This window comes from Microcaecilia unicolor, unplaced genomic scaffold, assembly GCF_901765095.1.
Source record: "Microcaecilia unicolor unplaced genomic scaffold, aMicUni1.1, whole genome shotgun sequence".
Lineage (NCBI taxonomy): Eukaryota > Metazoa > Chordata > Amphibia > Gymnophiona > Siphonopidae > Microcaecilia > Microcaecilia unicolor.
Genome location: NW_021963161.1, coordinates 142978 through 158014, shown reverse-complemented (window position 1 = coordinate 158014; position 15037 = coordinate 142978). Strand labels below are relative to the sequence as shown.

At 46.3% G+C, this 15037-nt stretch overlaps 1 protein-coding gene across 1 annotated transcript; it reads left to right on the top strand.

The window, feature by feature from the left end:
- Positions 1-611: 611 nt before the first annotated feature.
- LOC115459025 (proton channel OTOP2-like) lies at positions 612-13750 on the top strand. Its single transcript, XM_030188886.1, has 5 exons — positions 612-1017; positions 5109-5245; positions 5482-5540; positions 11318-11434; positions 12733-13750. The coding sequence occupies exons 1-5, from the start codon at positions 612-614 to the stop codon at positions 13748-13750; spliced, it is 1737 nt and encodes a 578-aa protein (XP_030044746.1).
- Positions 13751-15037: the final 1287 nt, after the last annotated feature.

Here is a 15037-nt window from a genome sequence, read left to right as displayed (position 1 = left end):
GGTTTAAGTTGCTTTTTTTTGTTTTTGTACCAGCCGCTGCTGCTGAACAGGAGAAGCAGCAGTGGCCGGACATGGCAGCTGACGTCGGACGGAGGGGGGGGGGAGTGGCGGCGACCTCTGGGGGGGGGTGGAGCAGTGGCTGTGGCGACCTCAGGGGGGTGGAAGGGGAAGCGGTGGCACCCTGGGGGGGTGGAGGGGTGAGGGGCAGCAACCTCAGGGGAGGTGTGGCGAAGGGCTGAAACTGCTCCTCCAACGTTCCAATGTTACGAATGCAGCCAGAGACATTGGAACTTTGGGAGTGCAAGATGAACATTCGATGAAGCTGCTTGGGGCTGGGCCCGCACTGCTGTTGCTTGGGCTCTCTGGATGACATCATCCGAGGCTTCAGTCCCAGGCACAGCCAATCAGAATGGAGGCACGGGCCCAGGCAGCTTCATGGAACATTCATGGTGCAAATTATTATATGGGATTGTAAACAGGTTGGATGCTCCCTAAAGGCAGTATACCAAAACCAGATAAACACAAGAAACATGAAGTTTGTTCTGTACTTCCAAAGGCAATGATGCTCACTTTTGTAAAAGTTTGCCCATTTTTATTTTTGCCTTATAGAAATGACCCCCAGGAAAATGAGTGCAATTCTTCTGAGCTCCGCCTCTCTAGCTTCTTTCCATGAAGACAAAGCCCAAGAGATCTCATGCTCACGTGATTCCTTGCTGTCAGCGCTGCGCACCAGCAGCCAGTCAGTGAGTGAGGTTGAAAGCTTCTCAGACACCCCAGCCCCTCGGACCACTTCACTGCTGTCTCTGCTCTATTTTATCCTTGCCTCTTTCTTTGGCAGTGCCATCCTACTGGCAGAGATGCAGCATCACAGTCCAAAGAGCCAAAAGGTTCATGCCTTCCTGACTGTGCTCATGCTGACCTCCTCTGCCTGGATGCTGTGGTTTGGATGGCATTCAGCTAAGAATAAGAAAGTGAAAATGCACCAGGACCATCAGGCTGGGGCCAGCTGGTTAAAAGGTAGGGCTTTTGTTTGTTACATAGTAAGGGCATTTCTATTACTAGGCACCTGAGGTTAGGCATCCTTCCGTGTGCCAACATATAGCACTTAATCCTCTAATTCTATAAACCTATGTGCTCAAATTTCCAACTAGTACACGAGGAGGGGCATAAATGGGCCGCCCAAGTTTTCATGAGGGCGGCCTCGCAGGACGGCCCCATGAAGGGGCAGGGAAATCCATATTATCGAAACAAGATGGGTGTTCATCTTTCGTTTCGATAATATGGTCGGGGACGCCCAAATCTCAACATTTAGGTCGATGTTAGAGATGGTCAACCTAAATGTTCAGATGGTCGCCCTTAGAGATGGTCATCCCCAGTTTTCGGCCATAATGGAAACCAAGGACGCCCATCTCAAAAACGACCAAATCCAAGCCCTTTGGTCGTGGGAGGAGCCAGAATTTGTAGTGCACTGGTCCCCCTGACATGCCAGAACACCAACCGGGCACCCTAGGGGCACTGCAGTGGACTTCACAAATTGCTCCCAGGTGCATAGCTCCCTTACCTTGGGTGCTGAGCCCCCCAACTCCCCCCCCCCAAAAAAAAACCCCACTCCCCACAACTGTACACCACTACCACAGCCCTAAGGGGTGAAGGGGGCACCTACATGTGGGTACAGTGGGTTTTATGTGGGTTTTGGAGGACTCACATTTACCACCACATGTGTAACAGGTAGGGGGGATGGGCCTGGGTCCGCCTGCCTGAAGTGCACTGCAGTACTCACTAAAAGTGTTCCAGGGACCTACATACTGCTGTCATGGAGCTGGGTATGACATTTGAGGCTGGCAAAAAAAAAAAAAATTAAAGTTTTTTTTTAGGGTGGGAGGGGGTTGGTGACCACTGGGGGAGTAAGGGGAGGTCATCCCCGATATCCTCCAGTGGTCATCTGGTCAGTTCGGGCACCGTTTCACGGCTTGGTCACAAGAAAAAATGGACCAAATAAAGTCAGCCAAGTGCTCGTCAGGGACGCCCTTCTTTTTTCCATTATCAGCCGAGGACGCCCATCTCTTAATCACGCCCCAGTCCTGCCTTCGCTACAGTGCTGACACGCCCCCATGAACTTTGGTCGTCCCTGCGACGGGAAGCAGTTGAGGACGCCCAAAATCGGCTTTCGATTATGCCGATTTGGGCGACCCTGAGAGAAGGACGCCCGTCTCCCAATTTGTGTCGGAAGATGAGCGCCCTTCTCTTTCGAAAATAAGCCTGAAGGTCAGTTCTGCACATAACTTAATTCAATACATGGGTGTTAATTAGAATTGGGGAAAGGGAATGAGATTTGATATACCGCCTTTCTCTGGTTACAATCAAAACAGTTTACATATTTATATTGAGATACTTATTTTGTACCTGGGGCAATGGAGGTATAAGTGACTTGGCACAGAGTCCCAAGGAGCTGCAGTGAAAATTGAGCCCAGTCCCCCACAGAGCCGCCGAGAGACATAGCCGGCCCTGGGGCAGAACCAGACCGCTTCAAGCTGCCTCCCCTCCCACCCCCCCATCCCACACTCGCACCACTGCTCCCACCCCCTTTCTGCCTTTGCCTCCAAGGGGGACCTGGCACCGACAAGCTGCTTCCTGAGTGCCTGCTTCCACGGTCTGTCCTCTCCTGCTCCTGTCTGTGCCGGAAGTCAGGACCCAGTTGATTGCATTAATGCAATATCACGCTAATGCAATTATCCAGGTCTTGGGCGGCACGCAGGAGCAGGGGAGGACAGACCCAGAAGCAGGAAGAAACTTGCTGGCGCTGGGCCTGGGGAATTTTGCCCCCTCCCCCCTCTCAATGGCCCTGGTCCCCCAGGTACTTAGCCCAGTCCGCTAAGCATTAGGCTACTCCTCCATTTGCTCAGTCTTTCTCATCTGAGGATTGTGATCAAATCTTCCCATTGATCTATCCCTATATAATTGGCGCTTAATTAGAGAGTGGGTTTTGGAGGTTTAAGGAATGGCAGTGATATTTTTGGTCAAATTTGAAATATTAATTTTTACTCTGATTGAGTGTGTCTTTCCTATTTTAATATATAATTCTATTTCTGTTTTTACATGAGTTTGACTTGCTCGTCAGAAAATTGCCGTATATCAAATTTTAAAATAAATAATAAACAATGATTAGCACCAAGTAGCAGTTAAGCAAGTAACTCCCTTAGTCGATATTCTGTAAGTTGGGGGCATGGATCTGGGAGGGGCATGGGTGGGTCAGAGGCATATCAGGCAGTTGTGTGCACAGGTTATAGAATACTATCATTTACGCTTCTAACTGCCTAACATAGTAACATCGTAGATGACGGCAGATAAAGGCCTGCATGGTCCACCCCTACGTTGAGGTGAGAGCATTTATGCATGCTATTGAGTTAGGTGCAAAAATATGGACTTATGCTAGTATTCTGTAATGGCAGTTGAGCACAAGACTGCCGCTATAGAATCCATACTTAGTGTGCATCATCTCGGAGCCTAAATTTCAACAACCTTTTGAGAATTTACTCCATTGTGGAGTGGAGGACTGGCCTGGTGGTTAGAGCACCGGTTTTGAAATCCAGAAGTGGCCAGTTTAAATCCCACTGCTGCTCCTTGTGATCTTGGACAAGTCACTTAACCCTCCATTGCCTCAGGTACAAAGCTAGATTGTGAGCCCTCCTGGGACAGAGAAATATCCAGTGTACCTGAATGTAACTCACCTTGAGCTACTACTGAAAAAGGTTGAGCAAAATCCAAATAAATAAATAAATAAATTGTGTGTAAGCAACCTAAGCGCTATTTTATAGAGGCGTGCATAAGTGTTTTAGGGGTCCTTTTACTAAGGTGCGCTAACAGATTTAGTGTGCAGTAATTGTTACCTTGCACTCAATGATAAGACGCCCATTATATTCCTATGGGCGTCTTATCATTTAGCATGCACTGTTAGGGCATGCTAAATTTGTTACTGCACCTTAGTAAAAGGACCTCATAGTGCGCAAATGCAAGGGGGTGTACATATAGGCGGAGAATGGGTGGGACATGGCCATGTCTCCCAGTTATGTGCACAACTTAGTAAATACTATGGGGGCTGATATTCAGACTGCAGTCAGTGCTGAGCCCACATATTCAGTGCCGGGCCGTTTCCGGTGATTAACATTGAATATCTGGTTTAATTTTGTCCGTTTTCAACTTAACCGGCCAAGTCAATATTCAGCGCTGGCTGGTTAAGTTGAAACGGGCCAAATACAGGCCTGCTATTTCGGCAGCCTAATTTGGTTAGCGGATAGCCGGTTATATCACGAGATAACAACCGGTTATCTGCTAAGCGCTATCCAGCAATATTCAGCGGGAGATAGCTAACAATCTCCCTTGGAAGATTGCCGGACCAGTATAGCTTACATGAGCCTTTGCCTCATTAAGGTGGGCTCAGTTACACTAATTATAATGGATCTGGGTACCCAGATGATGCTACAGAATAGGGACTAATAAGGCAGAAGGAGAGGGAGGGAAACCCATTGGCCATGGAAGAAGGACTCTCACCCAGCACCAGTGGCGTACCAAAGGGGGCGGTGGGGGCGGTCCGCCCCGGGTGCACGCCGCTGGGGGTGCCGCGGCGCGCGCCTGCTCCTCCGAGTTCGCTAAACTTCGTTCGTTCGCTGCAGCTCCCTCTGCCCCGGAACAGGTTACTTCCTGTTCCGGGGCAGAGGGAGCTGCAGCGAACAAACGAAGTTTAGCGAACTCGGAGGAGCAGGCGCGCGCCGCAGCACCCCCCCCCCCCCCAGCGGTGTGCACCCCGGGGGTGTCATCTAGCGGGGGCAGTGCGCTGCACCCGGGGGGGGGGCACATCGGCGCTCCGCCCCGGGTGCCATCGAGTCCAGGAATGCCACTGCCCCGCACTTAGGTTTCAGAGGTCTATCGCACTGTTCTCCCCCCTCCCTCCCTCCCTCCTTTGGGATGGAGACTATTGTTTTCAAATTTAGAAGAATTCTTGTCTACTGAGCTACAGTGCACAGAGAAAGTTTTCTTTTGGGTGGTCTGCAACCGGTGCTAGTATTGTAACCCGCTTCGATAAACAAAACAGATTTCTTCTTCTCCCGCAGGTGGATTGTTTCTTTTTGCACTGGCCACTCTGGTGCTGGACTGTCTGACCCTGGGCTATTATCATGAACTTCAGCATTGCACCACCGTGCTTTTCACTGCTTTCCCCATTGTTCAGGCCATGTTTACCATCATACAGGTAAGAGAATAGAATCAGAAAACTTCCCAGGAGGGTCTGGGTGCCCTTCTATCACAGGACTATATATTATTTGTGTATTTGCTTAAGCTTATACTAATACGGTGCCTATATCCCACATGTTCCCATATCACTGCAGTGCGGTTAACAAAATATCAGAACCCAGGCATACCTGGGGGAAAGGAACAAGGCATAGAATGAAGCAATAACATTCAATCACTATTTTTTTTCTCCTAAAGGTATCGTTGCTTTCATTTTATGCCAAAATCTGTATCCAGGACAAGCAGCATTTCAACAGGTAGAGGAACTTAGATTTCACCTTCTCGATGTGTGCATGTGTCTTCCTTTTGAAGCTTGTCTGGAAATAATTTCTTCTTTATAAGCATTCTTTGTGAAATATATATTTACTGCACAGTCTAAATTAAAAAGACAATTGAACTAAAAGTAGCAAGGCTTTACTTTTACAGCAAATGTACTCTTTCTAAGTAACATTATTTAGGAGGAGTGATATTACAGCCAACAGCATATCCCTAATCCTGAGTGGTGTAGAACTAGTAGAAGTAAATCGATTTTTCACTTGTTCCAAAAGTACAAAGACTAGGGGACACTCGAGGAAGTTACATGGAAATATTCTTAAAACAAATAGGAGGAAATATTTTTTCACTCAACAAATAGTTAAGCTCTGGAACTCTTTGCCAGAGGATGTGGTAACAGCAGTTAGCGTATCTGGGTTTAAAAAAAAGTTTAGACAAATTCCTGGAGGAAAAGTCCATAGTCTGCTATTGAGACAGATTTGGGAAGCAACTGCTTGCCCTGGGATTTGTAGTCTGGAGTGTTGCCACGATTTGGGTTTCTGCCAGGTGCTTGTGACCTGGCTTGACCACTGTTGGGATACTGGGCTAGATGGACTATTGGTCTGACCCAGAATGGCTACTGTTATGTTCTTATGTTTACACCTTATGCACACAGCTGGATGAATCCTTTGCAGAACAGGGCCACTTCCTGCCAGGGGCGTATCTGCGTGGGGCCTCAGGGGCCTGGGCCCCCGCAGATTTCGCCCTGGACCCCCCTACCGCTGCCAACCCTCCCCCTCCGTTGCTGTCACCTACCTTCGCTGGCGGGGGACCCCAACCCCCGCCAGCCGAGGTCCGCGTCCTCCTGCCACTGCCGGCTGCCTTTAAAAGAATTCCGTCAGCTGGCGGGGGACCCCCAACCCCCACCAGCCAAGCCGAGGTCCTTTCATTTCTTCCACTAAAGCTGGCGCCAAAAGTTTCTTCTGAGTCTGACATTGCTGCACGTTGTACGTGCAGGACGTCAGACTCAGAAACAGAATGAGCTGAGGGGAGGGGGATCGGCAATGGCGGCGGCGGTGGCGGGGGGGGGCTATAATGTGCCCCCTCACTCTGGCCCTGGCCCCCCCTACCGCCGCAGTTCAGATACGCCCCTGCTTCCTGCATACAGCAAATTAAACCCCAGCTTATTTTAATCCCCAGCCACAAATCCCAAATATTAGTCTGCAACTACTCCTCGTTTTTATTACAGAATAACTAGATTTTCAGACTCTGTCAGAAGGAATAATTCAGCATTTATTTATTTGAAACATTTCTAAACCACACTATCCATTAGTCCTAAGAATATACACAATAAAAGCATAAATACACAAAAAGCATAGCAGAATACACAAAAACTACAACGTAGAACCACCAAATGAACTCCATTTACCATGACTAGAAACTTGTAGCTGCAAGCGTAATACTCAAACTAAACTGAAAAGGCCTGGGCAAAAAAAAAAAAAAAAAAATCTTAACTGTTTCCTAAACTAAAGGATTAAAGTTATAATACGTACATTCACGGGCAAAGAATTCCAAAGAGACGTGCCCGCAATCTGAAGCATTGCTGAATGGTTAGCTTCAGGTCTAACACAATTTAACCCCAGATTCTAAATAGTGCAACTTGAGTTGTGCGTGCAAATCTGGGCATATTCTGGATTTGCATGCGCAACTTAATTAGTTTGAGCCGATCAGCACCGATAAATTTTCTTAACAAGCAATTTTTGACACTAATTGGCATTAATTAGAATTTACGTGCGCAAATGTCTAAGCATATTCTATAAAGGGATGCACGTAGATTCTAAGGCACAGATCTGAAAAGTGGGCGTGGCCATGGGCGGGTCTCGTGGGCATTCCTAGAATTTACGTGCATTGTTATAGAATATGCCTGTTCCATGTGTAATTTAGGCATCTGTACTTATACTAGGTTTTAATTGCCGTAAGTGGCTGCAACTAAATATAGTTGCAGAAAACGGGTGTTGGGCGTATTCTGTAAACTACATCTAGATTTAGGTGTATTCTATAAACAGTGGCGTAGCAAGGGGGGCTGCCACCCGAGGCGGTTCGCCATTGCACCCCCCCCCCGAGTGCAGGACGATGACATCCCCCCCCCGACCCAGTGCCTACCCTGAACTCCGTCTAAGCTCCCGCACCCTACCTTTAAAAAAGCTCAGAAACCGAGGCGAGGCGCAGCACCTCGCGCCTGCAAGTAAAAGAAGTATGGATGGATCGTCTCATCGTCGATCGGGCCGTCCCTCGCTCTGTCTGTCCCACCCTTGCGGAAATAGGAAGTTGCGTCAGCGGAGGGCGGGACAGACAGAGCGAGGGAAGGCCCGATTGATCGACGATGAGACAATCCATCCATACTTCTTTTACTTGCAGGCGCGAGGCGCTGTGCCTCGGTTTCTGAGTTTTTTAAAGGTAGGGTGCGGGAGCTTAGACAGAGTTCAGGGTAGGCACTGGGTCTGGGGGGGTGTCATCGTGGTGCACCCGGGAGGGGTGAGCTGGCAAGAAGCACCCCCCTTGAACTCACACCCGGGGCGGACCGCCCCTCCCGCCCCCCCACCCACCCACCCTTGCTACGCCAGTGTCTATAAATCGAGCATAAATTTTCGGTGCCAATTTTTTAGGCATGATATATAGAATCTAGCTCGTAGTGAAAGGAATATCCAATAAAAATTTATCCACAGAATGTAAACTATGAGACGGTTGATACAGTCTTAAAGATAAAACGAATGCCAGGGGTGCATCATTGCTCAAGGCCTTAAAAATCAGGACCAACACCTTAAACCTAATCTGCCAAAGCACAGGAAGCCAGTGCAAATCCTTCAAAGCTGATGTAATGTGATCGGATTTCGACATTAGCCTCATCTTTAAGACTATATCAGTCGTCTCGTAGTTTACATTCTGCGGATAAACTTTTGTTGGCTATTCCTCCGTTAAGTGTGTTAGACTTGAAGCTAACTGTTCAACAGTGCTTCAGATTAAAAGCAACTGGTAATGCACTCCATAGTTTAGGGCCCTGGTACATCAGTGTGGCAGAGGCATAGCCAGACCTCAGATTTTGGATGGGCCACTGGGCAAACTGGGTGGGCACATGTAGTCTCTACATCCCCCTTTGCACCAACAAAAAACATTAATACCTAAGCTGGTGGGGATCCCCGCAGCAGAGGTCCTCCAGAGGCAAGGACAGCTCCCTTTCATTCTTGCTCCAGCTGTGCAAGAACTGAGCATGTGCGGCAGGGGGAGGCCAACGGGACAGCCGTGCATACACAGTGCCACCAGCTGAAGCAAGTAGGAAAGGGAGCTATTCTTGCCTCTGGAGGTCCTCTGCAGCTGGTGGGTCTTGGGAATCCCCACCAACTATAACAAGGTCACTAGAAGTTTGGGTGGACTCGAGTCCAAAGTTGGTAGGCCCAGGCCCACCCATGACTACGCCACTGCAATGTGGTACATTTTATATATTCCAATTTCATAATATGTAATGCAGTTGAGAGAAGCATAATGATCTCTGAGCGGAACAGTCTCTTCATAACCCCTTAAGACAGCCATTTCCCATACCATGGGCAGACTTAAAAACTAAATTGTTTAAACTGGATTCCTTTTTTTTTCTACTGGTAGCCAGTTCAATGTGTAGCAGCAGTCAAGACAGCAAATAGAATGATAGGAATTGTTAAGAAAGAAATAGAAAATAAAAGTGTAGCACCCAATATTGAAAAAAAAGCTGAGCTCCTAAATTTGTGCCTTTTATCAGCCAGAAGTCTAAATTTTCAACTGAAAATCTACCTTAATTTAGAAACTTTTGCTTCTAAATTTAGGCCTGCCATTCATTTGCCTAGATTTCTGAGTTTAATTTATGAGTCTAATGCTGAAAATCGGCGTAAGCTCCTAATCTTTCCCCCACCCCTGTTGCCACCCACTTTTTATGCTCCTAAATTTAGAAGTTTAGTGAAATTTTGGGTATAAATTTAGGCACTCAGCCCGAATAAGTTTTCAAAGAGGCCAGTTTGAGACTTTCAAAGTTAGAAGCATAAATCCTTTGAATATTAGTCCCCTGATAGTGCATCTCTGTTGATCTGTGGTTCAGTATTGTATGCAATTCTTGTTGCTTCTCTCAAAAACTATACAGCAGAACTAAAAATATATAGAGAAGGACAATCAAAATGATCAGGGGAATGGAAAGGCTGCCTCCTGAAGAAAGGTTCAATAGGTTAGAGCTCTTCAGCTTGGAGAAGAGACAACTGAGAAGAGGGTATGATAGAGATCTATAGCATCATGCAGGAGGTGGAATAGATAAATGATACTAAGGCTAGAGATACTCTATCAAACATGGGCAGAAAATTTAAAACAAACTAGAGAAATTACTTTTTCACTTAACGCACAATTAAGCTGTGGAATTTGTTGCCAGCAAGAGTGGTCCAAGAGGTTAATTTAGGTGGGTTTAAAAGGAGTTTAGACATGAATCTGGAAGAAAAATCCATAAAAACATTATTGGCTAAGTAGACTTAGGAGAGCCACCACTTTCTCCTGGGAGTAACCAACAAGCAATGGATCAACTGTTTCGGATCTTGCAAGGTGCTTGTTGCCTGAATTGGCCATTATCGGAGGCAGGATGTTGGTCTCAATAGAGCGTTGACTTTAACCAACTTGGCACATCTTGTAGAGTTTTCCCCATTCTCCCCCTATTCTTGGTGCAGACCTCATTTTTCCATCCACAGTAGCACTACTGAACCTCCCCCCTCCCAAGTACTCCTCAGGCATTTTGCCAGCACTTGGCCTCCTCACCATATAACAGCTCTACTGAAGTTCTTTGGTGTTTCCTCAAGCATTCTTCCTATACCTTGTCTCTTTCTGGACCCACTTCCTCCTTGGGATATTCTTTCCTCGTACTCTGACCTTTATCTTTTCACCAGCAACTTTCACAGAGTTCATAGAACTTTCTTCTTACTTATATCTCTGTAGATGCCTCTGCCTGCTTATCTCTGGCTCACAAACAAGAAGCACTTCCTATAACACAGGGATTTGCCTTAGTCCTAGTGCCATGATCTTCCCTAGGAGATTGTAGCAACCATTCTGTAAGGGACCTCTGACTGGGATGAAGGCACCTATTACGGATGGGGCCCCTGGAAGGTTACTGCGGGAGAAGCAGTTCACCATTACCAGGGAACTGACTCCAGACAACTATATAAGGGCTGTTGTATTCTTCACTGTACCTTCACAGCTTGCAAACAGTCCATGAGAAAACATGGCAAAGGAGTTAGGAGTTACCAGGTCCAACAAATCAAGGTGAAGAACACCAGCAGTTAGGACCAGGTATGGAGATCTAGGAACTTGGGCTGCAGAGAAATGGTGAACCAGCAGGAGGTAGGGCCAGAGGCAGGTAAAAAATACAGCAGTGCACAAAAGCATACAGTCATGTAGCACATGACACAGCCAGCAGTGAGCAGGCTGGAAAACCCAGGAGGTCAAATAACTCCTCCTGGAAGGGCTGCACTTCAGAACCCTCTGGACACCAGTTCAAGACTGTTTTTTTTTTCCCTGACCCTCTCCCAGGGGTCAGCCTGCTATTTTCAGACTCCTTCTGTCTCTGGGGCTTGCTGTCACACTGCTCAGTTATAACCTTGATGCAATCTGAGGGTTTCTTCTCAGGGCTATTCCTGGGACAAACTATCCTCTAGCCACACAGCTAACAAATTTTACCAGTCACCTTCGAGCGTGTTGTAAATTTCCTTTTTCTGTCCCACAGGTTTGGATTGATGCATACCTTAGCTACAAATATCCTCATGTGGATGACTGTGGTGCTGGATGAATCTATGAAACAGCTGGAAGGGGTATATGATACTCACAAGAAAGAAAGTCTAAAATACCAAAACAGTAAGAGAAACATTTTGGTTATATTCTGTGTGGACTGGGAAAATGGGGCTGGCCCTACTCTCTTACCTTAGTATGGGATGGAATTTGGATTTATTTATTTAAAAACATTTATAACTTGCCAGTCCAAAACATGTTTTCACTCAGCATGTAAAGGTTCTTATAGAATAGGCTTACAGCCCGCATAATTTGGGCACCTAAATTGTAGCACCCAGTTATAGAATTGCTCTCTATAGGGTGAATTCTACAACTAGTGCCTAAAAAAAATCAGCACAGAAAAAAAAACGCTTAATCGGTATTCTATAAGCCGCGCCTAAAGTTCGGTGTCGTTTATAGAGTAACACTTAAACGGAGAGGTTCTGCATAAATTTAGGTGCCACCATTTGAACCAATGAAAACGTGGTGCAAATGCCTGCGCGGAGCACCCATATTCTATAATTACACGCGTAACTCAAAATCACGCCCCGAATCCTCCCTGAAACGCCTATGACCCTCCCATGTCTGTGCCCCTTTTTTCATGCCATGCTTAAATTTATGTGCATAAGTCCCAGTTAAATCTAATTAGTGTCAATAATTGCTTGTTAAAAACCCAGGTATTAGCACTAATTAGCTCATTATTTTATTAAATTGTGTTCGCAAATTGGGGAGACGCCTAAATTTCCACACGCAATTTTGGGTGACTTTTACAGAATCAGGGGGAATATGTGTGTATTTCCCATTGGAAATACACATATCCATTTTTAGCCTGCCCAAACCATGCCCAATCTGTTGCCTCTTGAAATCTTCATCCCAGCCAGATACACATCTAAATAGTAACTTTCTGAAAACATCAATTACACACTGCGGGAGGTGGTGGAGAGGAAAACGGTAACAGAAGTGTATAGGCTTACCAGTAAGGAGAAATGCCAGTCCTTTCAAGGAGTAGGTAGGCAAAAGAGAGAGACGTGCTGGTAACCATGGGTGAGGAAGGGGAGGGAAGAGAGAAGTTTCTGTGACCACAAGAGAGAGAGAGAGAGGTAGGAGAGGGAGAAAGATGCCAGTCACCATGGGAGGAGGAGGGACAGGGAAAAGGGAGAGAAATGCCAGTCACCATGGGGGAGGAATACTTGAATATACACCCTCAGCTTATATTCAAGTTAAAATTTTCCCCATTTTTTTTAGGGGAAAAATGTTATCGCAGCTTATATTTGGATGGGTTTATATTCAAGTATATACAGTAATTATATTTTCTGGTAGCAGAAACCTAACACTTCCTTTATAAACTGAACAACTCATCCTTACTTAACTAACTTTTATTTCCCCAGGTGCTAGTTCAAACACAAGTAATTGTATTTGCACTACGAACCTTTGCCACATATTCCATGAAGGAGCAGATTATTTGCACCCATTCAATATAGAGTTCAGTCTCTTTTCTTCCACCATGCTGTATGTTATATGGAAGAATACTGGGCAAACCACCCATGCTGCTGAATCCAGGGGACACATCAAGGGCAGCTTCCACATCAGTGGGGTCTTTATTGGTCTGATTTTTGGAGCTCTTGCCATTTCAGCAACCTTCGGCGTGCTAATCTCTTTCGGTGTGCTTGCCAAATCATCAGAAACTGTTCCTCAAGCATTACGGACCTACTATATCTTCAGCTCAGTACTGCTTTCTGCTATGTTCATTGCTTCTCTGATTGGCATTGTTGCATACAGATTCAAGAAAGGTCCATCATGTGTTGATAATTCCAAGAGTGTGGTCAGGAGTCTGGACATAACTCTTCTGTTGGGGAGTTCCTGTGGGCCCTTAATGGTGTCGATTTTCTCCTTAGTAGCCATCTTCTTCTTGCACATTGATGGACATTTCCATCCGTTGGACCTCTCCTTTTCTCTTTGCAAAACCATCCAAGTACTAGGACAAAATATCTTCATAACCGAAGCTCTGTATTCTGGGCATAACAAGAGGCACCGTAGCATGGCCAAGGAATGGGTCTTCTCCATCTCCGAAGAACCCGCCAACGATTGTTTACCAACTAGGGTGAGCAACATGTCTGAGTGCAACAGCAGTTACTCCTGTTCAGTCAACGAGAGCAATCTACAGATGAAAAATTTAGTGGACCTAGAAAAAAATGACCAGAAGAACTTGCTAGCCAGGGGCAGCGTCTCTGACATTTCTCTGAAAGAGCACTTCTGCACACGTGAAGGAAAAGAGGAAAACCTGAGCACTCGGAAAAAAATATTGCAAAACATTTCAGTTCTCTTAATTTTATACAACATATCTGTAAGTGTTGACCCACTTCTTTACACAATGGACATAGTGATTTTATGAGAAGTATAACAATTGTTTTATCTTTACTACAGCTGCTGCACATCCCATTTAATGATCAACTATTTTGTACATGGCCATGAATTCAATGCCTCAATAATACCAGTATAGTATGATTCTAGATCTGTGTTTAATATCAGACCATGAAACATACAAATGGTAAAATCAGTCTATCTGGTACCAGAACCCTGGAACATCTCGCCATTATAGTGTAATTAGTCTGAGCCTCAAAACCAGCATTTCTAATGAGTTGAAACTGACAGCATGTCAATGGTTAGTGTTGTTTTGATGATATATTAATTTTTTGTACAGCAGGACACATAAGAAATTTAGAAAGTGCATCTATTTTATATAGGTGTCAAACAGAGGTTGCCCAAAGTTGGGAATGGAAATTTGAGCACAGATCACAGATCTGTGTTCAAACTAACCCCCTTTTTACAAAGTCAGCATTACTGCACCGGCAGCCGCGAGCGTGGTTTTGTAAAAAGTGGGGTAATTAGGTAATTACGTGTAGCCTAGTGGTTAGTGCAGTGGACTTTGTTCCTGGGGAACTGAGTTCGATTCCCACTGCAGATCCTTGTGACTCTGGGCGAGTCACTTAACCCTCGCTATGCATATTCTGTAACGCGCAGTGCCTAAATTCTAATGCATGGTGTGGTTATGGGTGGGGAAATGGACATTTTATAGCTTATTTTCGAAGGAGATCGCCGGCCATCTTCCGACACAAATCGGGAGATGGCCGGCCATCTCCTGAAGCTGACGAAATCGGTATAATGGAAAGTCGATTTTGGCCGGCTCCAACTGCTTTCCATCGCCGGGACAGCCAAAGTTCCTGGGGGCATGTCGGAAGGGTAGCGAAGGCGGGACAGGGGCGTGCTGGGGCGTGCTTAAGAGATGGGCGCCCTCGGCCGATAATGGAAAAAAGAAGGGCGTCCCTGGCGAGAATTTGGTCCACTTTATTTGGTCCCTTTTTTTCAGGTCCAAGTCCCAAAAAAGTGCCCGAACTGACCAGATGACCACCGGAGGGAATCGGGGATCACCTCCCCTGACTCCCCCAGTGGTCACTAACCCCCTCCCACCCTCAAAAAAACAACTTTAAAAACTTTTTTTTACCAGCCTCAAATATCATACTCAGGTCCATCGCAGCAGTATACAGGTCCCTGGAGCAGTTTTAGTGGGTGCAGTGGACTTCAGGCAGGCGGACCCAGGCCCATCCCCCCCCTACCTGTTACACTTGTGGTGGAAAATGGGAGCCCTTCAAAACCCACCCGAAACCCACTGTACCCACAT